This window comes from Dunckerocampus dactyliophorus, chromosome 19 (genome assembly GCF_027744805.1).
Source record: "Dunckerocampus dactyliophorus isolate RoL2022-P2 chromosome 19, RoL_Ddac_1.1, whole genome shotgun sequence".
NCBI classification, from domain to species: Eukaryota; Metazoa; Chordata; class Actinopteri; order Syngnathiformes; family Syngnathidae; genus Dunckerocampus; species Dunckerocampus dactyliophorus.
In genome coordinates this window covers 7,373,374-7,397,419 of record NC_072837.1, presented here as the reverse complement: position 1 = coordinate 7,397,419, position 24,046 = coordinate 7,373,374, and the positions used below count along the sequence as shown (strand labels likewise).

The 24,046-nt window shown below is 39.5% G+C and overlaps 2 protein-coding genes across 3 annotated transcripts; both read right to left on the bottom strand.

Moving 5' to 3' along the window:
• Positions 1-2,421: 2,421 nt before the first annotated feature.
• On the bottom strand, positions 2,422-8,677 carry slc35b2 (solute carrier family 35 member B2). Its single transcript, XM_054761970.1, has 4 exons — positions 8,410-8,677; positions 6,951-7,141; positions 6,711-6,865; positions 2,422-5,670 (listed from the first exon to the last, which is right to left on the bottom strand). Exons 1-4 carry the CDS (start codon positions 8,427-8,429, stop codon positions 4,738-4,740), a joined length of 1,299 nt encoding a protein of 432 aa, XP_054617945.1. The 5' UTR covers positions 8,430-8,677; the 3' UTR covers positions 2,422-4,737.
• A 1,542-nt stretch (positions 8,678-10,219) lies between these two features.
• On the bottom strand, positions 10,220-20,767 carry nfkbie (nuclear factor of kappa light polypeptide gene enhancer in B-cells inhibitor, epsilon). Of its 2 annotated transcripts, XM_054762575.1 has the most exons (6): positions 20,107-20,766; positions 15,532-15,634; positions 13,593-13,803; positions 13,364-13,452; positions 10,945-11,193; positions 10,221-10,866 (listed from the first exon to the last, which is right to left on the bottom strand). In XM_054762575.1, exons 1-6 carry the CDS (start codon positions 20,403-20,405, stop codon positions 10,798-10,800), a joined length of 1,020 nt encoding a protein of 339 aa, XP_054618550.1. In that variant the 5' UTR covers positions 20,406-20,766; the 3' UTR covers positions 10,221-10,797. The 2 variants fall into 2 exon arrangements, with proteins under 2 accessions (XP_054618551.1, XP_054618550.1); XM_054762576.1 differs by lacking the exon at positions 13,364-13,452 and having other exon boundaries at positions 10,220-10,866; positions 20,107-20,767.
• Positions 20,768-24,046: the final 3,279 nt, after the last annotated feature.

Here is a 24,046-nt window from a genome sequence, read left to right as displayed (position 1 = left end):
TATATTGTATACTGTTATATTTTTCTTTTCCATTGTACTTTTCGTAAAATCTTAAAAGCTTGTCTCGAGTATCGTCCCGACTCATGACACCTTTATTATTGTTTTAAAAAAAAACAAAGATTTAATATTATTATCAGCACTATTAAGTGCAAAAACATGCAATTATAGTGTTAAAAATCAACACTATTAGGTGCAAAAAAAATGTAACTGTTAGAAAACACTATTAATGTTATTTATTAGCACTTTTAAGTGCAACAAAAAACACTATAAAGTGTTAAAAACAAAAAAAACATGATCAAGTGTTAAAAAAGCAACACTATTAATGTTATTTATTAACACTTAAGTGCAAAAAAATTCACTTTAAAGTCTTAAAAAAACAACACTACAAATGTTACTTATCAGCACTATTAAGTGTAAAAACATACTACTTTGTTTAAAATTAACACTATTAATCGCACAGAAAATCACTAACACTTAAGAGCAAAAAAATTCATGATGTTAAAAAACGACACTTAATGTTTTCAGCACTTTTATGTGTAAAAATTATAATTATAAAAATTATAAAGTATAGTGTTAAAAATCAACACTATTTTTTGAATTCACTATAACGTGTTAAAAAAAAACACTATTGTTACTCATTAAAATGTTTGAGTGCAAAAGACTCACAATAAAGTGTTACAAAACAACATTGTTACTTATCTGCACTGTTAAGTGTAAAAATATACAAATATACAATATTCAGTCCAAAAAATCAACACTATTAATTGCAAAAAACCCCACTAAAAAGTATTTCCAAAACAATATTCTTAGTGTTATTTATTAACACTTAAGTGCAAAACAATTCACTATAGTGTTAAAGAAACATTATTAATGGGAGTTATTGACACCTTTAACTCAAAAGGTTTACTATAAACATTATTCATGTTATTTATTAACACCATTACTGTAAAAGACTAATTTTAAATGGTAACAAAAACACCACTATTAAAGTTATCACTATTAATGTTATTTATTAATTCTATTAAGTGTAAAATTCCTATTTAAAATGTTAAAAAGCAACACTAGCAATTCTAGTTTATATTACTATCAAGCGTATAAACAAACAGCATTAATAAAAATATACTATTTAAAGTGTTAAAATGCTCTCCCACCCACAAATACACTCATTTGGTGAGGGGGGGTTCCTCTCTGTTTCGTGTCACACCGTTTGGTAACCTTTGCGGCCCACGGTGTCTCGTCCATAAATGTCTGACTTGTAAAATGTCTTCACTTGTGGGAAGCGCGTTTCCTCGGTCGCTGAAAACTTTGTTTAAGGTACAAAAGTGAAAATCTTTTACGATAAATTTCCCCGAAACTGTTTGGCAGCAAAAATCATGCTTAAACTGGTCAAAGTGCAGTCCAAGGACAGTTTAGTAGCATACAGTGTCATGGCTGCTTACTGCAAATCACACAAAGCAGTAAGTATCAATGCATGATTTCTTCAGCATCTCCGAACCAATGAATCATCAAGGTCAGAGAGGCTCTACGAGGTGCAGAGGAGACAACACAGGCTCTGCACACTTGCACAGCATGGTATACTCTGGGGTAACACTGATAGTTGAGATGTGTCAGGAAATTCCCCAGCCGGGCAGCTGTATGACTGACAGTTGGGGTGGGGTGCGAGTTCCCGCACATGACAGTCAAACGCAGCCTTCAGATTGATGTTGAGTGAATCATTTATAACGCATGTTGAGGTTTGTGACTCAGCACACGGCTGTCAGTCCGTCTCTTAACAGGATTATAGTACTACCAAAACAAATAAAGGGAACACATACAGTACACATCACAGTGTGACCCATAGTAAATAATTTAGGTTTCCATTGACTTTTGTCATGGTATTACATACCGTATATTTAATATAATAAAAACCAACAGCATCTCAGCTTTGTGTTATACTGTAGGTGCCATTAGTATCACTATATTGCCGTGCCTGAAAACGCCGGCTTGGCAATACGACAGGCAATACGAGAACGATGACGTCACCGACCCCCCCCCGGCCGGCTCGTCGCTGTCACGTGACCAGAAGTGAGCTTTGACAAGCCGACGTAACCGAATATTTCGAGTGCCATGACTCACCGCAGTCGACATTCTCCCAGTATTTTCTTGTCTTATACTCCCAAAATGACGCACATGTAACTCCACGAGCTTTGGAAAGCTGAAGACGCCGGACTTGTGCGCAGCCGTTCTTTCTTCTTCTATGGTTCGGCGTCACGTGGTTCCGTCCGCATCTGTTCACAGCGCCACACATAGGTGTGCCTTGCGGATTACATCGTTATCCGTTCCCGTCTGGGTGTTACTATTTATTAATCCGGCACAGCACACAGTATGGACGCAACTTTTTTCACATTTTTTCCTAATATTATATATCTGCCTTCCATGAGCTTGGAGGACTCGATCCATATGTCTCAGCAATGACTCAAAAACCTAATTGATAAAATCATCTGGAATGGCAAAGAAAGCAGTCTTGCACTTCTACTCAGACTTCATCAAGAGTCATGGCTTTCATCTTCCAAACCCCCTCCTTCATCTAATCCCAAACATGCTCAATAATGCTCATGTCAGGTGACTGGGCAGGCCAATCCTGGAGTGACCGTCTTTGCTATCAGGAACTTGCATATGGAAGCCAAAGTATGAAAAGGAGCGCCATCCTGCTGGAGAATTTACACTTTCTTGTAATTTGGAGGTAATGGGCAGCAAAAATTTAAGGACAACCCAACAATTGTTAGATTTGCCAAGGCTCACAGATTGCAGAATTGTGCAATCACCCATCCATACTTATACAACATACAATACAATAAGACGGGGGAAGACAGGACAGGATGATTGGGCGATAAAAAGGGGGTAGAGGAAAGGGAACAACAAGAGGAGGAAAAATAACTAAGCTCCTATGGGGAGTACAGTGTGGGACTGGCAACATAGGCACAAATAAGCACACTTTACAACATGAACTCGAGACTTACGCCAGGGGAGGAGGAAAGGGAAGTGGAGGTGTTCCCAGCGCAGTACTGTTTTGTCCATTCCGGTCTCATGGTGTCATTGTAACTTTTTCTCTACTTACTTTCTGAATTTTTCCCATCATCCTTAATGCTTCAAATTTTGCTTTTATTCCACCTTTCTGACTTTATTCTTGTGAAATTTAAACTTTATTCTTGAAAGGTTAGACCTTTTTTTCTTGTAATATGATGACTTTATTTGCGTTAATGTTACTGGTCAGTTTTCCTTTTTGTTTGTTTTAGTTTTCTTGTTAAATTGTATTTCCACAGGCAACCAATGGCTCCTGGTGCCACACTTTGGACACACCTACCTTCGAATATTTGCTCCGACATAAAAATTGTGCAAATACTGTGAAAGGTGATTGCTGTGATTTGACTTTTGACTTCACATCCCAAATCTAGTCTAACACACACACACACACACACACACACACTGATCCCGCAGTCAACATTACAGTTCATTACCGACAAATTCATATAACAACACTTTTTAAGTGAATACGTTTTATTATCAATTCTGTCACCATTTTAAAGGGGAATGACACGGCAGCACTGCGCCTTGCTGTCATTCATCACAATCGTTCATATGGAGCAGTTCAACGCACACGACGCAGTACAACAGACAAAGGGAATATAAAGAAGATATATTAAGTGGATTCTAAAAGAAAGCTATGCTGTGAAGATTTTTTTTGAATTAACAAAAGAAAAACAAACTCCCAGCAGCATGTGTTTTGGTCACGTCAAGGCCAGAATTGCACCATTAGCGCATACTGTTTTTGTGACATACACTTACAGGCCACAACATTAGGTACACCTACACAATTCAGTGCGATTAAAATACAAGAACAAAACATTCGTCCCCAAACAAATATGTTAATGCTGATTTAGACAGAGGGGTATATTTTTTTTTTATAATACAGAGTGCTGAAAACATTGTTCAATTAATAGTATAGATGGGCTATTTCCTTCATTAACTATGAGGACAAATAATAAATTAATTAAAATTATATAATCGCATGGGAGGATCTTTCTCTGAATGTTCTGACCTCCTGTTTCCATGCCAGTATTATGGTGTTCTTCAGCGAATCAAGACTGACTGAACGGCGCCTCTGCTGGTCATAGCCAAGTAGTAAACTCTATTGTGCCTCAGATGCAGAGAAAACATTAGCAATCACACACTTTGAGCAATCAGTTAGTTGATTATTATACCATTCGTAAGTGAGCATTATTACCTTTTTAAAGGCAGAAATGTGAATACAGCTTTTGTTTTAGAGCTGCTCAGATTGTCCAAGTGGCCATTAAATGTATGCACCGTGTGTTCAAGCTATTTTTTTTCAGTTTTCTAAACTAAAAATCCACCCGCTCTCCACGTGTGGCTGTGAAAAAAAAAAAAAAAAATCTTATGAACATCTTCAGTGTGATTTCAATTAAATGCATCAATAGTCTTTAAAAATAAAACGCCCACACTCTCAGTAACTGGAAGTGGCCACCTGTGGTGGTTTGGTAAGAAGAACATCTTGTGACTGTTACGAGGCAGGTTGCGAAACAGAACCCTCGGAGGCACCTTGGGTTCAAACAAAATCCCTTTCAGTACCGAATAAAAACATAAAGCAGTGAATGTGAACAGTTCAAATAAAAACATACAAATTGACACAAAAAAAGCACCACGAAAAACGTGGTGTCAGTCCCCAGTTCGGTGCGAGCGCTACACATTCTGTGCGGGCGGCTGCGCTACCCCCCGGCCCGACTTCATGCGACTGCGTGCGTACACTCGCAGAAAGAGAGCTAGGAAAACTATGGCGACGCCAAAGCCGCCGACGACAGTGACAGTGTGGCCGTACAGGAAACAGGAGAGGAGAATGGCGATGGCTTGGCGCAGGGTCATGATGATGGTGAAGACGGCCGCGCCGAACTGGTTGATGGTGTAGAAGATGAAGAGCTGGCCGCACGCCGAGCACACGCTGAGGAGCACGGCATGGAAGGTGAACTCAGAGTGGCGCATCATGAACGCCAAGGAGTCAAACAAGGCGCCCTGCTCGAGCAGCGAGCCCACGGTGAAGAGACAGGAGAACAGGTTGACCCCAAACATCATCTGGACTGACGACATCTTGTACTTGAACAGGTTGTCCTGCCAGTTCGAGGTGAAGCTGTCAAAGACGATGTAGCCCACAAGGATGATCACGCCACTGAAGGTGGTGACGGTGGACGGTTGCTTGTTGTCAGTGCTGGACAGCAGGAACATGCTGACGCCCAAAGAGATCAATGCGGCCGTTAAGTACTCCCAGTACTCGTATCTCTTCCTGGAGATGACCTTACCCATCAGCATGACGGGAATAACCTTGGAGGCCTTGGCCAGGACTTGGGTGGGGAAGCTGATGTACTTGAGAGCCTCGTACTGACACCAGCTGCTCATGATGTTAGAGAGTGAGGCGAAGGAGTACTTGTACATGGGGGCGCCGTGGCGGGGCTGCTTGAACAGGACGCACCACAGGCCCGACACGGTCAGGGCCAAAATGCGGTTCATGAAGACCAAAAACTGAGAGTCCTTGAATTTCTCACCCTCCTCCTCTGGCGATGAGGCGCCGTAGGAACGGGTCATGACCCTCTCTTGCAGGACCCCCCATGTTAGGTATGACGCCTGGCAGGCCGAGACATCACAGGAAGCAGGAAAATGTTGTAAATGAACGTTTTAAAAGCGTTTTAAAGTTGCGTAAATTATCTTTTTATGATGTAACTGTTAATCCACATCTCCACCATTAACTAATATTAGCGTTTAAAAGTGAAATAAAGATATATGTAGATATACACAGTGTCCACTTCACCTCATACTTCCATGCAGGATTTACAAAGACTCATACATTCACAAGTTAATGTCTTCATTAAAATAACTTTGAAAATGTTCATTTATGTATTTAGTTGTCATTTGATATGACATGTTTTTAAAGCAGCTACATTGTTATATAAAATGGAGTTTAGTCCTTGTTTTAAGTCTACTAACGTGATGCATGTTTTGATTATTTCTTATTTTGTTTGCAGTCAACTCCCCCCCCCAACACACACACACACACACACACACACACACACACACACACACACACACACTTTTTAATGTTTGCTTCAGCATTTGTTTTTGAGCTGTTTGCAAATACCCAGTGGCTGTAGATGGAACTTTTCAATAGCTAGTAAATATGACTAATTGATATCGGTAAGCTGTTTTTGTGAATGAGCCTTTTGTTTAAAAACACCTCACATTAGCTTATGTAGTGTCACTTGCAGCCTAATGCAGCCACTTGTATAGTAGCATAGCATCAAATTCTGACCAAAATGCACTAAATTTTGATAAATAAGGCTAATTTTAATTGAAACTGTCCCTTAATGTTTATTATTGTGGTGTACAAACACATTCTCAAACTGAGCTGTTTCTAATATTTACATACCTAATTCAAAGAAAAATTGGTCAACTGTTTTCCAGAATTTCACAGAGCTTTGTAAAAGTTTTCCTAAATGAAGGAACATTGCTGAAAATAACTGCCAGTGAGATCACACTTTTGCTAAATCAAACATTCAACAACCCTGGCTGTGGCTGCGCAAATAGGATGGGATCATAAAAGCATTAGATGACACCTCACCTATTTAAGTTTACATATATTCTTATGTATTTAATGGGAGGGTCCTCACCTGAAGTCCAGCAGCACAAAAGATCAACCTAATGGCCTGTCTCAGCGACGAGCCGGAATCACCCTCGTTCCTGGAGGTGACGGACAAGTTATCCGGCAGACCCGCCTCTGTGCCAAACACACAGGTCTTGATGATGGGATAGAAGAAGCCACTACCTGAATAGGAACAAAGAACAAACAGCGTGAGATGTTAAATTAAATGTGGAAGAGATGTCACAGCCAAACAGACACTAGGCCACACCTGTCTCTAAGTAATTGGTGCGCTTCAAATAGCTTATGAGGAGGAAGCCGGGGATGATAATGGTGGAGTATCCCAGCATGTTGACCAGGAAGCGAAAAATCCACACATCTCGCCAGCCATCCAGAAGCAATGAATCTTCTTCGGCGGCAATGGAGGAAGGAAAGAGAAGCGACACCAGGGCAGGCCAAACCCTAGGAGGCAATCACACATCAGGACACATTGAATTAAAAGTGACAAAAATGACTACTTGCTACTAGGCATGGGCCGGTTACCGGTTTCAAGGTATACCACGTTATGAAAATGGGGCAATCACTTTTTCCACACAGGGCCAGGTTTGGATGTTTTTTCTCCCTTAATAATTAAAAGTTTCATTTAAAAACTGCACTTTGTATTCAGTCGTGTTGTCATTGACTAATATTTAAATTTGTTTGATGATCTGAAACATTTAATGTGACAAATACGCAAAAAAAAAAAATCTGGAAGAGAGCAAACACTTTTTCACACCACTGTATTATCCCAGCGTCTTTGAATACGTCTTCTGAATGCCTTATTTAGCTTAATTTAGGCAAAAAATACATAAAATTAGTTTTAATGTGCATATTTTTGTCTAATAATAGGCTGTATTCAACCACAAAAAAGCATGATTTGTTAATATATTTTTGGAAAACAGTGATAAGAGTTAAGCCGCGAAATTCGAAGCACTAAGTGGCGAGGGACGGCTGTATGTGGAAAAATACATTCCTTAGTATTTTCCTTAGATGCACGCAATTGCCCTCCCTTCCAACATATTAGGTAGCACTGATGAGTCAAGCACATCTGTGGTGAAACCCAAGCTAGCTCCTCGTGAATGAAGAACGTGTGCTCCATTGCCTTCGTGGCACAGGGATCGGATCCCATTCAGGGTGCAACCCTAGTGGGAAGAGAGGCCCGTGTGCCTGACTTAGACAGAGACCGTCTTTGTGCAAGGGCCTGGACTGCCAGGAGCCCACTGCAGCAAAAACCTGAACCTGAACAAGCAGCTGATTGCATGCTGGAATGCTGTGCACACAAAAAAGACTGAGAGGGAGGCTTGAACTGCTTGTGAAGGGCTCCTGTTCGCAAGTACGGCAAAAGATAATAAGGACAACATTGATTACATTCATTTCTCATAGGGAAGGAGCGCGCGGGCTTGAATAGACTTGACAATCCAGTAACTTTGTTGAAAGTGGACGCTGCGTAACATACACACCCACATTGCGTCTTCAGTTGCAATGTATAACTGTAACTAAAGCGGTAATATAGTAAAAACGGACTGTATCAACATAAGTGGTAACAAGCTAAGGGAAGAAAACAGAAATTGAGTCAGTACACTGTGACCGACTTAGCACTAGTTTACTGTTGTATTATGTGTATAGAGTCAGTACACTGTGACCGACGTAGCACTGGTTTGTATTTAAAGCTCTATTTGCTCCAACATTACCTCCATGAAAAAGATGACATTTTTCCCTTCGGTGGCCCGACACCTGGCGCAGCTCACACGCCGACTCACACACTCAGAATCTTCGGCTGAAACCAAACATAAAATGTGTAGATCAGGAAGACACAGATAAGGGAAACAGGTTTGTTGTCTGTGTAACGAGCTACTGCTAGCCTGTTAGCTTTCAACTTGTGCTCAAAAGCCGCTGTGATGACTTGAGCATGAAAAGAGCCCTCCTTCTTTCTCAACTGTGACGTCGATGACTGTGAAGCACAATTAACATAGCGCCCCCTGTCGTTCTGGAGGATTCATCGCACTATCGTCAAATCTGACGTCATCAAGTTTGCAGCGTATTAATAGAGTGCAAAACAACATGATACTGTAAATATTTTCTTGTGTTTGCTGCAAAATAACATAACACAGACTTTCTCTATTTGCTGTTATTTTCTAAATATTTTTTTTTACAAATTGTGTCTAAATGATTCCTCGCAGTTCATATAAATGTATATGTACTCGGGATGCTGTCGATTCCGAAAGCGATCATAAATGAGTGAACTCGAACTGCCAGGAGGCCCAAAAAATAGGTAATTAGTAATTAATTAAAAAGGGGGGGGGGATTTTTTTTCCTGCACGCACCTCTATTGGCTTATATATGAAAAAAGGAACCATATGTTAATTTAGACAATAACATATTTGACTTTTTTAAGAAAACATATCACTCGTGAAATTTGAAGAGGATGAGACATCTTCTTTAAGGAGACTTTGGATGTGAGATCGATATTTTTCATGGCATGTGTTGGCAGTTAAGTTCCACACGGCAGACATGTTTGCTTTTGGTGTGGCACGCCTGCGCAGTGTGAAGGAAAGTGGGCTGAGGATGTTACCCAAGACGTTACGGTAAGACACTACCCTGCACGCAGTGATCGCGACTGGCTGCAATAGTACGAGCCACAGGTGATCGGCTTTTGTCGGCATATGCCGATCACTTGCTTTTTCACGGAAATCGGTCAATACTGATGAATGGCCAATCGATCGGAGCATCCCTAGTACCTGTATGTATACACAACAGATTTGAGTTTTAAATCAATCGCTTTGCAGACAGTATATATATTTCTTACAACTATTGCAGCAAATGGAATTTATAAAATTATAATTACGAGAAGAACATTTACAAGAGGAAAGCCGAACTGATATAGTTGGAAAATTAAAAAAAAAAAAACAAAAAAACAGCAGAAATGAAAAAATACAGCTGTAATTTTATGGGAATTTTTACCAGAGTAACATCAAAATTTTAAGAGAAAAAAATAGAGAGAACAGTTGCAATTTTATAGAGAATAAACTTATAATATAAAAAATATATAATTTTAGTAACAATGTTGAAATAAAGAAAAAATACATTATAAAGTTATAATATACGAGAAGAAAACTTACAAGAGGAAAGCTGAACTGATATACTGTAGTTGGAAGATTAAAAAAACCCCAGCAGAAATGGAAAAAAACAGCTGGAATTTTATGGAAATAAAATCAAAATATTAAGAAAAAAAGTCCTAATCGAATGAAGAACAAAAGTCTCAATTTTACAAGAATAAAGTTGTATTATGGAAAAAAAACGTCATTTTTTCTTAGCACATCTCTATGTGTTGGTTTACAAAATATCAGTGGCCCTTGCATCCATTCATTTTTCAGTATGTGGCCTTCGCTGGAAAAAGCTTGGGACACCCCTGCTCTACAGTCTTCGTGGATCAAAGTTTAGTGCCACCCTTCGTCAATCTGACATGTGCAGTGTAATCAGACACGAAAATGACATTTGCTCACACGGGACGTGATGTGATCATTTTAAAATCCATTTTATTACAAAATAAATGAGCATAAAATTGCTTTTATCATCTAAACAGGCCAGTGCAATGAACCCTAAATAGTAAAGCAGAAATCTGACCGCCAAACAATTTAATGTCATACATTACAATTCCATATAGGGCTACGTAGCATTGTAATAGCTACAATGAAACACTTTTAATAAAGCAACCCAGCAAAATATAGCTCTGATGATGTTTGAGAAACAGGAAACTAAGCTCGATTTCTAGCAAAACTGTTGATGAGAAAGAGGTAGATGTGTGAAAAGATTTGAATGGATGTGCTGATAGAAAGTGACAGTAAGGAGCAAGCAGAGTGTATCGGGTGTATTGATTTTTCAGTGTTCAAATGGAAGATGGTGAAGCGGAAATGCACTTTAGCTTTGTCCTGGGACATAAAGTTTATGTGAAGCAATTGTGTGCCTATAGTACATATAAATACGGGTTCAATCAGAAATACTACAAATAGTTCAGTTCCGTTCAAATGGTTGAAGCCGACGTGATCCTCGGAGTCATCTTTCGGAGTCTGCGTTGCAGCTCAAAAGTTCACACCAACCACTGACCTCCCCGAGATCTGAATGTCATCAAATGGAAATAAAGCCAGAATCTGAAAGACACAACGTAGTATTACTTCAAAAGATGTTTGCTATGTTTAGCATGGTGAGTATACGTTACTATTACTTACATCACTGTTGCCATCAGCCAGGTCCAACGCCGTCTCGTCCTCCATGTTCCGCAGCATGGTGTCGGCGCCGGACTGGCAAAGGAGGTTGGCGATGGTGGCGTCCTGCCTGCCCACGGCCAGGTGCAGCGGCGTGCATCCGTTGTACATGGCGGCGTCCACGTTGGCCCCCCTGCTCAGCAGCAGCTTCACCGACGCAACGTCGTGCTGCTCGACGGCGAGGTGGAGAGGCGTTTTGCCGCTGGTTCCTTCCTGCAATGAGAGTTTGGTCAAGATACTTTATGCTAAACACTTAAATATAGTTGCTACATACTACACAACAATATTGAAATGTAACTCTTTCATCCATCATCTTTTCAACTGTTTAGATGAGGAATGAGATATTTATTGTGAATAAAACAAATTATCACCAATTTATAAGTGCTACTTGTATATCTTTTTGTATATTTTTATTAACATTGTAAATTCTGTGCCACACTTTCCCAGGTTTTTATTACAAACTATACTGCAAGGAGCACTTTTTCTTCTTCGTTAAACGCATGCATTTCTGCATCTTGATATACCATCTTCATCATTTTATACCAGTGGTGTCCAAAGTGCGGCCCGGGGGACTTCCTACGGCTCTTTTTTTTTTTTTTATTGGCCGGTGGCAAATTCTTTCCAAAAGTATAATTTAACAAGAAAACTTGGAACTTAACATCATTTTAGTAGCATACAGTTTAAATGCTAAAGAAAAAAAGACATTATTTTTTTAAAAGTCGGAATATTATGAAAAACAAACCAAAAAACTAACTTTTGGAAAATTAGGCTGCGGCGAAAGCTATTGTCTTAAAGTCAAAATAGTATGGAAATAAAGTAATAAAAAAATATACAAAATAAAGTCAAGAAATTTGAAATAGTTGGCAAATAAAAACAGCAGAGATGAAAAAAAAATAGCTGTCATTTTACAAAAATAATGTGAAGAATGTTGTATTCTAACAAAGTTGCACTTCCCGAGAATAAACTACAAATTAAACTCTACACTAAAAATAATGTGATTATACGAGCATGGAGTTGAAATATTAACGAGAAAATATTGTCTTCTTTTTTTTTTAAGCACAGTAAAACAAAATAAAGCTGTCACTTTTGGAAAATCAGGTTGGGGAAAAAGGCATATTTGAAAAAAAAAACAAAGAAAAAACAGCAGAAATGGGGGAAAAAAGAGCCAAAACCGAAGTTCATATTAATACGGTTTTTCACCTATGTAAAAAAGTTGAGAGGGAAGTTTTTTCTTGAATTTATAGAACATCTGAGCATATCTCAAAATATCAAAGTGGCCCTGGCATCCTTTCATTCAAAAGTTTGGACACCCCGTTTTTATATGAATAAATAATAAGTCTTCATGTCCACCATAGAAGACATTGGGAAATTGTTTAAAAATAATTACGTTACCAAAAACAAAGTTCCGGGGGTGCTTGCCACAGTTTTATGCTTGAATGTTATGTTATGCTTGAGTGTTCAAGGTCAGTGTTAAGCTTGTCCCTCACAGAAGGAAAAAAAATGCATTTTCAGTTGTTTTTTTTTTTTTTTTAACTTTTAGAGTTAAATTATTTTCTTTACAATGACAGATAAAATAAATAACAAATATTTATATAATTAATACATATCATATTTTTGAATATCTAAATTGATCCAGTAAGTTTCTTTTATAACGAAGCAATTTTTTGCACATTTACAATGTTCTGATGCAGACCACATTTCATGTTTTGAGGGGTTTTTTTTCAAATTTTCCACAAGCCAATAAAAAAAACAAACTATCCCCAGCCTGCAATTTGGACACCATCTCGCTAGATCGCTAGATCATTGGATTATTTCTGGCTGGTTGATGACTATTTCATGTGTGTGCTTAATGACATAACTTTCAGTGTAAAACCAGCAAAGTACTTTTAGCATAATCTTGCAAACCAACAACGCAGCACGACTGAGTTAATCAGATGTGATCCAGTGTGATGTTCTTGGGTGGTGATTTAAAGCAAGAGGAATCCCTGGGGTGGTTTCTGAACCGAGCACCCGGGCTCCCCTCCCTTCGATCAAAACCATATCTCAGAGCTAATTATGTACTTGGTGAATCCTGCAGCACCGCCGAGCCCAGCTCATATCGCTTTTGGCATTGCATTGCACAAGTGCAGCACATTTACATGCAAGGACCAGTAAACAAAGTGCGCAAGGGACAGTTGTAACTAAAAAATAAACAAAATCTGTACTGCAGGCCAATATTAGACACAAAGTTAACAGTTTGAGATTTTATCTCATGAACTCATGTACCAAAATGCCAGTGATTTTGCTACCGATTAAACCGCTGGATTTGCTGTTGAAGGGGAGCCAAATATTTAAAGATGACGTTTGTGGGGCATCAACGCCAGGCCACACTGGAGAGACTAACCTGGATATTCAGGTCTGCGCCCTTTTTCATCAACAGCTTCATAATCTGCTGTTGCCTGTTGAGCGCGGCGAGGTGCAGACAGGCGAGACCTGCAAGTACGTGTGTGCGTTTTGAGATGTGGAACATGCATGAGACAGGTAATGCAAGTGGCTTTCCCAAACACAAGAGAATAACAGACAAAAATAACAGACATGGCCGGTGAAGCCGTGCGGCAGACTTTTTACCTCACCTCTCCAGTTTTGGGTTTCCAGGACCAACGCCAGCTTGCTGGGGGAAATCTCACTGGTCATCTCCGTGGCGCACATCGTCAGGCCGTGGTGGCAGGCGACGTGGAGCGCCGTGTTTCCATCCTGGTCCTGCAGCTCAAGGCTGACCTTTTTGGCAACCAGACTCTTCACTACTTCTGCCAGGTTCAGGTAGGTGGCCAGATGCAAAGGGCTCTGTGGAATTATCAATTAGTAAGCAACTGCTGACATGAAGGACACAGTGAATGGCAGCGTTTCACCTACATTCATTTATTTGTGGCGGCCTGCCAGCACTGTATGTATGTATGTATGTATGTATGTATGTATATATATATATATATATATATATATATATATATATATATATATATATATATATATATATATATATATATATATATATATATTCTCTTCTTGAGTCTCTTTGCTCATGCAAAATGGTCCACAATTAAGATAGATTAAAAATAACTGATATTTAATCGTGATTAAGCAACCCTGTGATTCACTTTTAATCGTTTGGCAGCAATAATTTCTAAACATTTGTTTTGCTGTTCATGTTTTATTGCTGCTTTCACGTAAAGAGACTCACCTCTCCCAGGCACATGCAGTAATCTTCCCTCTGCATTTGTGTTTTTTAGCGTGGTCAATTTTAAAGATACAGTAGTTAACTCTGCGTATATGGGTTTAGAGCGGCAACAGTTAATTAACTATTTTGGTGATCGATTAATCGTTTTTTGATGTAAACATAGTCTGATTTCCTCTCAAATGTGAATATTTTTAACAATATTTGTAATATTTTTCTTAGTCATCCATGAAAGCAGAGCTATTGTCTCTGTGTTTTAGCCAAAACAAGATACTCACACTTATCAGCTCTGGCTTTGGAAAACAGTTATGGGCATTTTTGCCTCTTTTCTGATTTGTTGCGGCGCGGACCCAACCACTAACTGCAGGTGTTTGTTTCATATTAACTTGGTCCATCCATGGCCTAACCGATTACTCCAATCATTGAAACAAGCTTCAGATTAATCTACTAAAAAAATGATCGTGATTGTATTTTTGATTTCATTTATTGTTTCACGGAAGCTACTTGACAAACATTTAGATGTTTTATTATTTAACATTATTTTAATAGATTTTTCAAGCGGCAACCTGGTGTTTGTGCACTTATTTGCTCTGTCAGTTCAAATCTCCTATTTCTAGGATAACGAGGCGGAAATAAAAAATGTGTTTTTTAAAAATCTGATTTATATAAAAAAAACAAAAAATCGACAGATTAATCGGTTATTAAAATAATCAACGGTTATTAAAATAATTGTTAGTTGCAAGCCCTATATGGGTTAAGTGTGTTGAAATGTTACTTAGAAATTGCCAGTTAATGAAAGGTTTAGTAGTGGTGGCGACAGTTTAACCCTGGGACAGATTCCTGTGTGAAAAATCAACAAATTGGAGGTCAACCAGCGTCAAGTTCAAGTGTGAAATGTCTTAGAATGACTACTCAGAGGAAATTAGGCAAGCATGGTGGAGTGGGTAAGAGAAGAATGCTAAGTCTATGTCATAGGACTAAGTGAGTCATTGCTGAGTCTTTGCTTCTTCTGAGGTTTCCACTCACAAGTTCTGTCACTTTGCTCCATTTTCACTTTGGCTTCTACTACAGGCAAGAACCTGGTCTGATATCTTTAAGGATGGTAACAATTCACTCCCTGCGCGGTCCTATTTCTACAGGAGGAAGAGCACGGGAGTTTCCACTCAAAGCAACTAGTGAGCCAACACTGCAACCACCTACAGCGACTTTCCAAAGAGACTGCATATAAAAAGAGGAACAATAGTTCTCTGGAAGAACACAAAAAAACTACTTCCACAATCCACATGCCAACACAGCAGAGGCACAGTGGAGGCTTGCGGAGTTGTTGAGACAGGACCTACCTGGTACAAATTGTTCTGGATGTCCAGGACTTCTGAGGGGAATATTTGGATTAACTGCTGTGCGATCAATTCTTCCTCGTGGATGATGGCCAAGTGCAGGATTCTACACACAAAACGTATTTTTAATACAGGCATAAACATGTTACATGGCAGTCAGAGAGATTCATGACTTGCAGAATGGTATGATACTGTTTTGCTTATTTCAGTGGTGCCCAAAATTATCACAGACATTTGATCTGAAGCCATGTACCCCCTTACTCCTGCACACTTAAACACATCAGTGTCTGTAAGCACACACACACAAACACACATACACACACACACACACACAACAACTTATTCTAAATTATTTCTTGCCTGTGTAATTTAATCAATTATTATTTATTAGGGACATCCCGATCCACACTTTTTGGCTTGACTTTTTTTTTTTTTTACAAACTCTCTTTGGGCTCCATGAAATCGGTTTTATTTTTTTTCCAAAATTCCGTTTTTTTCTGTTTAAAATTTTTTTGAATTCATTTTTTTTACCTTTTCCACTTATTTTAGCAGCATAGGGTGTGTGCTATTTGGATTAGTGAATAAAATGCAAAAATCCTTACATTTATTGATGCAATACATCATTGGCCCATTTTGTCTAGTCATTGAGAAATGGATGTAGCTTAGCTAACAACAAACTGTAATGCCCGTGCTTGTGATTCAGGACGATGTAGTCACACATGTAATTCCAATTGCGTTATTAATGCAAGATATTTGAATGACACCCTTATGTTGTTTACACAATTAGACAAAGTGAGAGGGAAGTACGCTGCAGCTACGAGGCCGAATGGCCAATGTGAAACCAACTTCACCACGGTTCACCGTGGTCATGTACAGTATGCATGGTGCTGTTGCGTTTTCTTCTTCTTGCGGGTGGCGGGAGTCGAGTGGCAAACAGATCTGAGGAGCTTTACTGCACCAACCATCTTGGAGTGAGGCTCAGAGTTACGAACGTGGTACGGCAACCGGATCGACCGTGGCGGAAGCTGATATTATCCAATCTCGACAAATACAGCAAATCGGCCATCGATCCTGAAGATTGGATTGGGGCATTCCTATTGTTTATAATATGTGATATATCTATGATGGGCCGCACGGCCGCATGTCAGCTGGGATAGGCTCCAGCATACCCGCGACCCTGAGGATAAGCGGCATAGAAAAAGAATGGATGGATATTTATGATATTTTCAATATGTAAGAATTTCTTTTATTAATGTTATTTATTTAATTAAGAATTATGACATACAATTATGCTTATTTATTCATATAACCCACACAGAACAATGAACAACTTCCTGGCGTTCAAACGCACTGCGTAACTCTCAGTGTTAGGCTTTCAGACACTAATGTAAGGCTTTCAGACACTAATGTAGTCACGCTGTTTTCAATTTTCATTCACGTACCCCCATGACAATTTGAGTACCCTACTTTTGGAACCTATGGTTTTGTTTCGGATGATTAACATGCTTAACAAGTTACTGCAAGGGGACTCTGTTCAAAAGACACAACCAGATGACACAGGCTTTCAAACATGCCAAAACAAAATTCAATACTAAAAACACAGAAACCTCAAGACCCGAGGAGGAAGTTATAGCAAATTAAATGTTGCATTGTTGTGTCCAAAAGACAGGAAATGGAACCAAGCATTATAGCTTAATTTAGACTCAGGAACAAAACAAGAGTTCGACACACACTCGGGAAAATAGTTTAGCAATGTTGAATGAGGCAACACAATTATTTGCATTATCTTTTAAGTTAAATGGCTGTTTATGTTTGCTATATTCTTTTCAACTTACTTCCCTTTGACCTTTTTGAATAGTGATGTTTCATCACTGACATATACAAATAAAGCAACACATTGAATAATATATTGAGTGGTGACGAGTGGGTCGGCCACTCAACCAAACATCTGCATGAAGACTTCCTGGATTGAGTCAGCATTAGATTAATACCAGCTAAAAAAATCCCACAGAGGAAAGCTGAAGTCTGAAAGGTGCTCTTTAAAAATGCCTCTCCTTCCCCTCGCAGGTATTGATAGTTTACATGCAAGAGTGAAACCATGTGGCATCACAACTAAGATAGAGCGGAAACAAAACAAGGTCAGACGCACAACAACAATTGTGCAATTCTGCAAATACGTTGATTGCTGGAGTCTGCGACGTCAGTCAACGCAGTAGCAATGATGGACTTGCGCACAAGGCCTTACACGGCATGCGTGTTTCATTGACTCAAACTGAAAGGTGAAAGGCGGCCAGATGACATTCAAGCAGTCCCCTTGCAGGACAACAACACCGGATGGCAAGAAGAGAGACTTGTCCACTAATAAGCAAGATAACACAGAACCAGTACTGCGTGTTACCCTGATGAACAAGTTTCTTGGATGAAAAACAAGCCACGCCACCCTTACAGCGTCTACTTTGTCTGCACCGTGTGGGGAAGTCCAGGCCTGTCTCTTTCACTTCTGTTTTCTCAGTGAAAAGCCTCACAGCAATCTGTCTGCATACATGACAATGCCAAAGTTCACTAAATACATGAAATCCCCCTTCAAAACCAGCATCATGGACAAACTTGAGCCGCCTTTAATTTAATGTTCTCTCCAGGCTACATGTTTTACGTGACGTGTGGTTAGAGCTGGTAAATGCATCATTTACGTAAAAGTTAACTTGTACAGTGCATGCATATTCGCAGATACTTGGTCAAAATTTTTTTTTTTTTCCTCCGAAAATAAGCCAAACAGACAACATATCTCATTGTTAATAATTTGTAAATACACGACAATACAAGTAAAATGCACAGCATACAAGTACCGCTGTAAGAACGCCCACAGTTTTTACATGTTTATGAATTTATGCTTTTTCGTCGCACTTTGTTCGGCGGTCCTTGACGTTTTGTGCTATGCGATGCACAAGTTTGTTTTGGCTACAGAAGCACTAGCTTTGACAGTCAATCCGGCCTCAAAACCTGCAGCGAGGTGAACACAAGTTAATATATTATCAGTTCCATCTGTTCAGCAGTCACCTTACATTATCTTTCATTAGTGGTGAGCACCTATAAAGTTTAATAAGCAGTGTGAGGCATATTTAGGGCTTAAACCTGGATTGTGTCGCAAGTGAACAATGGCAACTGAACAGTGAAGGGGGAGTTGGAGCTGAATCAAATATAATAATTACAACAGCCTGTTTTATTCCAAATGTTGATCTGGAACAGATCAAGCAAGCGAGGCATTTGTCAAAAAGGCATTTTTATGCTCGTATCAATCACCATTCGCTAATGCCCCGGAAGGTAACCCCTGCAGCCACAATACCCATAATAAAGCTAGAAATAGCAAAGAAACCTACTGAGGACTACCATGCTTTGTATGACAGGATTCCACACAAATCCAACGCCTACTGAGCAGTAAAGGGTTGACCTTAGTGCCTCTGATTGGACGATGCTCAGCGATGATCAGTGACACTTCTATGATGCCATCTTTTATCTTTTTGTCAAGCACAAACAACAACAGCATCTCACTAAACAAGTCCAATCATAGGAGAAACATCATTTCCACGCACCATCATTAGTATGAGTGAGTCAGCATTCACTCACACTTACCGCTGGTTGCTTTTTATAAGTGTGTGTTTAATAGGCGCACTCATCCCATGCAGAAGCATGTAACAAAAAGTAAGGGTGTTGAGTAGAACTGCGTAGAGTTGAGTATCCTCTCACACTTAAAACCCTGTTTTCCCTGTGTTTTGAAAGTAGAGGCAAAATGTATTCGGAATTCATGCACTATAGTAAATCAAAAATATGCACTTATAATGGGAGTAAGTAAGACCAGATTGGTCCTGAGGGTAAAGAGTGAAGGCATATATGCAAATCTCGTACAGCACAGTGAGACTCCCCTCATGATATGACTGGGGCCTCCCCCCCAAAACACAGCTTTTCAGGAGCATATTTTGTGGTGTTTTCTGCATAGTCCAGACATTACTTTCAACGTAGGAAGTAAACCTCGATTCATTTAGCATCCGTACATAAGTGAAGTTAGCTTAGCAGGTTTGAAATAGTCTCCTCACCTTTGCCCTATTATTATTTGGAAAAGTGCAACGTGAGATTTTCTGTTTGCATCATTTGTTTGTTTATTCAGTAACAGCAATTTCACTTTTGGGTGTTAAGAGACCACTTGCATCGGTGCAAAGTGGGTGCACTGACCGACTCAACAGAAAGGATGCGGGGACCATTCTCAACATAGCGTGAATCTTCTAAAATGGCCAATCCAACATAAATATGCTAAATTATACAACTACCTGCATAGATGCAAAAACAATAATATTATTATTAGTAGTAGTGTTGTATCAACGTTTCAACTTTTTGATTTTTTCCCTAGTTGTGCTGTTGTTTTTTCTAGTTTAACTGTCCTTAACCGCATTTGGGACACCCCTTGTGCACACGTTTGGTCTTCAAAGATGTAGAAACACAACCGCATTTGGGACACCCCTGGTGCACATGTTTGGTCTTCAAAGATGCAGAAACACAGTAGTAAATTATGAATCAGAAACCTACGTGTCTCCATCTTCAGTTATAGATGTGATCAGGTTCTCCTCCGGTTCTGGGAGTCCAGAGTTCGCTGCTTCTCGCTCAAGAGTGCAGCCCTCCACTATGTCTGACAGGCTCTCCACCGTGAGCGATGCCGAGCCGTAGGCCGAATCCAAGCGCTCCTCCGCGTGGGGAAACTTGTCCCGAGGACCGCTGAGTTCGGTCCTCTGCTCCTCCGACTTGAGCATGGAGCGGTAGGACTCGATGCCCGAGTCCACGCGGTTTTCCTCGGTAAAGTCATCTTTGCGACAGTCGCCGCTCGCCATGGTGGTGGGTATCCCCTCACTAATTTCCGGGTGCTGTTAACGGGTCTAGAGGCGGGGGTCACCGTCGGAGACCGGGACTCCGAGGACAGCCTGAAGACCGTCGCTTGTAAAGAGAAGAACCGTGGGCACGAACGACGGGCTGGTGCCTTTCATGCCAATGGACTACTAATGTGACGTGCTACTGACTCCTTTCAAAGTTTCTACACACGCTGCGCTCATTACGAACAAGAAGCCGTTTGCCTGTCGTCAAGATATCCGGTAACGGCACCAGTTCCTCCGGGCGGGGAGCATAGGAGCAATGAAAGGCGAGAAGAGGAAGAGACGACATGTGAAGAGCTGAGCTGTTTTTGTCAGGCGGGGAATCCCCAGTCGGCTTGGATAAGGTGGGCGGATCGATACATATATCGATATTGCCGACACCGAGGATGGTATCGGTAAAGATGATATTGTTGATATTGTTATATTTATATATAGTTTACTCTAGGTGGATTTGAAGGGAAAAAGCCAATAGTATTTTTTGCTTTATGCACAATTGACTTTATTTTGCTCAAGCAATTGTATATAATAAAACGAAATGAGGGAAACATTGTGTTATATTCTTATAGTCTTATAATGTTATATATATATACATGTACATTGTTAAATTGTTCACAATTAAGTTGGTTGATATTTTTTCTTTGCCTAAATCTTTGTCCTGTATTTTTTTTAATTAGAAACATGATCAACAAATTATAGGCAAAATCACAATATTATTCAATGAGCTTTAAAAGGTTCATGTAAAAAGTATCAGTATCGGAAATACTGGCACTCTATAGGGGTGGGCCTTGCAATACACCATATTACAAGGCCACTTGGATTAGAACCTACTTTCCCAAAGTGGGGTTAGCGTACCCCTAGAGTTACGCAGACTGCCGTAGGGGGTCCGTGTATAAAAATCAAAAGCGGCTTGACTATATTAGCGCCGAACCCTGAGATTTATGTGCTCTAACGCCTCACGTGAACAGCCACAGCTGGTAGTACAGTGCAGAAGAAAGGTGACAGCATGAAGTTGTTCATTGTTGTGTGCGTTAGATGAACAAATAAGTAAGTTTGATGACGACATTGTGCATTCAAAGTGTTTAATCTTCAAGATTTAAATGAGAGCTGGCCTTCTTACATGGTGCTGTGATTAATTGGTGTGTTTTCTGAGCTGTATGATGTACAGTGGTTTTAAAAAGTGTTTGCTCCCTTCCTGAGTTCTTATTTTTGTGTATGTTTGTGACACGTGAATGTTTTAGATCATCAAACAAATTTAAATATCAGTCAATGACAGCACAACATGAACACAAAATGCAGTTTTTAAATGAAACTTTTTATTATTCAGGGAGAAAAGAAATCCAAACCTACAACCTACAGTTGGGCCACCCTCAGCAGCAACAACTGTAATGAAGTGTTTGCGATAACTTGCAATGAGTCTCTTACAGCGCTGTGGAAGAATTTTGGCCCACTCATCTTTGCAGAATTGTTGTAATTCAGCCACATTGGAGGGTTTGTCAGCATGAGGCGCCTTTTTAAGGTCATGCCACAGCACCTCAATAGGATTCAGGTCAGGACTTTAACTAGGCCGCTCCAAAGTCTTCATTTTGTTTTTCTTCAGCCATTCAGAGGTGGACTTGCTGGTGTGTTTTGGATCATTGTCCTGCTGCAGAACCCAAGTTGGTTTCAGTTTGAGGTCACCACCATATTTTACTGTTGGTGTGATGTTCTTTTTCTGAAATGCAGCGTTACTTTTACACCAGACGTAATGGGACACATGCCTTCCAAAAAGTTAAACTTTTGTCTCATCAGGCCACAGAGTATTTTCCCAAAGGTCTTGGGGATTATTAAAATGTTTTCTGGCAAAATTGAGAGGAGCCTTAATGTTGTTTTTGTTCAGCAGTGGTTTTCGTCTTGGAACTCTGTCATGCAGGCCGTTTTTGCCCAGTGTCTTTCTTATGGTGGAGTCAAGAACACTGACCTTAACTGAGGCATGTGAGGTCTGACGGTTCTTTGGATGTTGTTGTGGGTTCTTTTCTTACCTCTTATATAAGTCGTTGCTGCGCACTTGGGGTAATTTTGGTTGGCTGGCCACTCCTGGGGATGTTCACCACTGTTCCATGTTTTCACCATGTGTGAATAATGGCTCTCACTGTGGTTTGCTGGAGTCCCAAAGCTTTAGAAATGGCTTTATAACCTTTTCTAGACGAATAGATCTCAATTCATCTCAGTTATGTTTTAACATGGGGGGGCAATCACTTTTTCACACAGGTCCATGTAGGTTTGGATTTTTTTTCTCCTATAATAATAAAAAGTTTAATTTAAAAACTGCATTTTGTGTTGTCATTGACTAATATTTACATTTGTTTGATGATCTGAAACATTTAAGTGCGACAAACATGCAAAAAAATAGGAAACCAGGAAGTGGACAAACACTTTTTCACACCACTGTATATGATATATTGTTAAACTGTCTTATATTGTTGTATTCATATATTGTTAATTTGTACACAAATGCTGTTTGTTAATAAATTTTTTTGTTTACTTAATATTTTGTCTTTTATTCGGCTTATAATCATGATCAACAAATTATAGGCAAAATCACAAAATCATTTGATCTTTTTTTCAAGTCAATATTATCACAACAGTGGATCCTCTCATGTTCTTAGTTCAACGTTTTTTTCCATAGAAAACACATCTCATTCACCCTAAGTCGATAATAATACGTTATAGTACAGGCCAAATATACAGCATTCATACACCACTGTTTACAAAGCCCACAATATTTACATGTTTATATCTTTATGCTTCGTTGATGTTTTTTCATCAAGCGGTGAGATTTCTCACTTTGTTCGGCGGTCCTTGAAAGCACCGTAGTTACAATGAGTCGCAAAACTGAAACGTATGTATAACTCCTACACCGTGACTCCGATTCCATCTGTTCATCGATCATTTTACATTATCATTCCCTTGGGTGAGTTTTATAATAAAAAAATGACATAGTGTACTTACTAGAGTACACGGTATTAGTGGTAATTAAGATCACTAGTACCGTATTCCATTTGTATTCAAACATAGTCAGTATAGTCAGTGTCCTATAGTAATCAAACATTGCAATAATAATAAATATTGCTGCCCAGTGATAAGATTTCTTTTGTTGTTTTTAAATTAAGCATCGTTCTATTACTGAAAGCCAAGCGGTGCACACTTCTCATGTCCACACCTCCCAAAAGGCTCAGGAATAACTTCTTCCACTTATTTCCTGTTCCAGCTTGAATATACTTATTGTGGTTTGGCCTTTAGAGGGCTCACTCACACAGCCTTGCTAAAAAAAAACATATTTGACTGTCAAGAGAGGAAACAATATTGCTGCCAAGAGCCACCATCTGTTTTTATCCAGTTATGCTTACTTATTTCTTTTTATGCCAAGAGTCCATCCACTGTTCATAGTGTATGAGGTGATACAGTACACACATGAAACATAGTATACTGTGCATTATAATATTCTTGTTTATATATATATCATCATTCATTATGAGGAGTCATCCCACCTGTCATACAATCTGTTGACCTTCCTGCCTAACAGTTTATTTCCCCAAGATGTCAGAATCCTGTTATCAAACACT

Excerpts from the sequence above, each read along its gene's own strand:
- slc35b2 (XM_054761970.1), bottom strand. The coding sequence starts at position 8,429 with ATGTCATCTTTTTCATGGAG. Across the intron at positions 7,142-8,409 it reads ATGTCATCTTTTTCATGGAG|GGTTTGGCCTGCCCTGGTGT; the intron begins GTAATGTTGGAG and ends ATTGCCTCCTAG. Across the intron at positions 6,866-6,950 it reads CACCAATTACTTAGAGACAG|GTAGTGGCTTCTTCTATCCC; the intron begins GTGTGGCCTAGT and ends GTTCCTATTCAG.
- nfkbie (XM_054762575.1), bottom strand. The coding sequence starts at position 20,405 with ATGGCGAGCGGCGACTGTCGCAAAGATGACTTTACCGAGGAAAACCGC. Across the intron at positions 11,194-13,363 it reads GCGCAGACCTGAATATCCAG|GAAGGAACCAGCGGCAAAAC; the intron begins GTTAGTCTCTCC and ends CTCTCATTGCAG. Across the intron at positions 10,867-10,944 it reads TGGCTGATGGCAACAGTGAT|ATTCTGGCTTTATTTCCATT; the intron begins GTAAGTAATAGT and ends TGTGTCTTTCAG.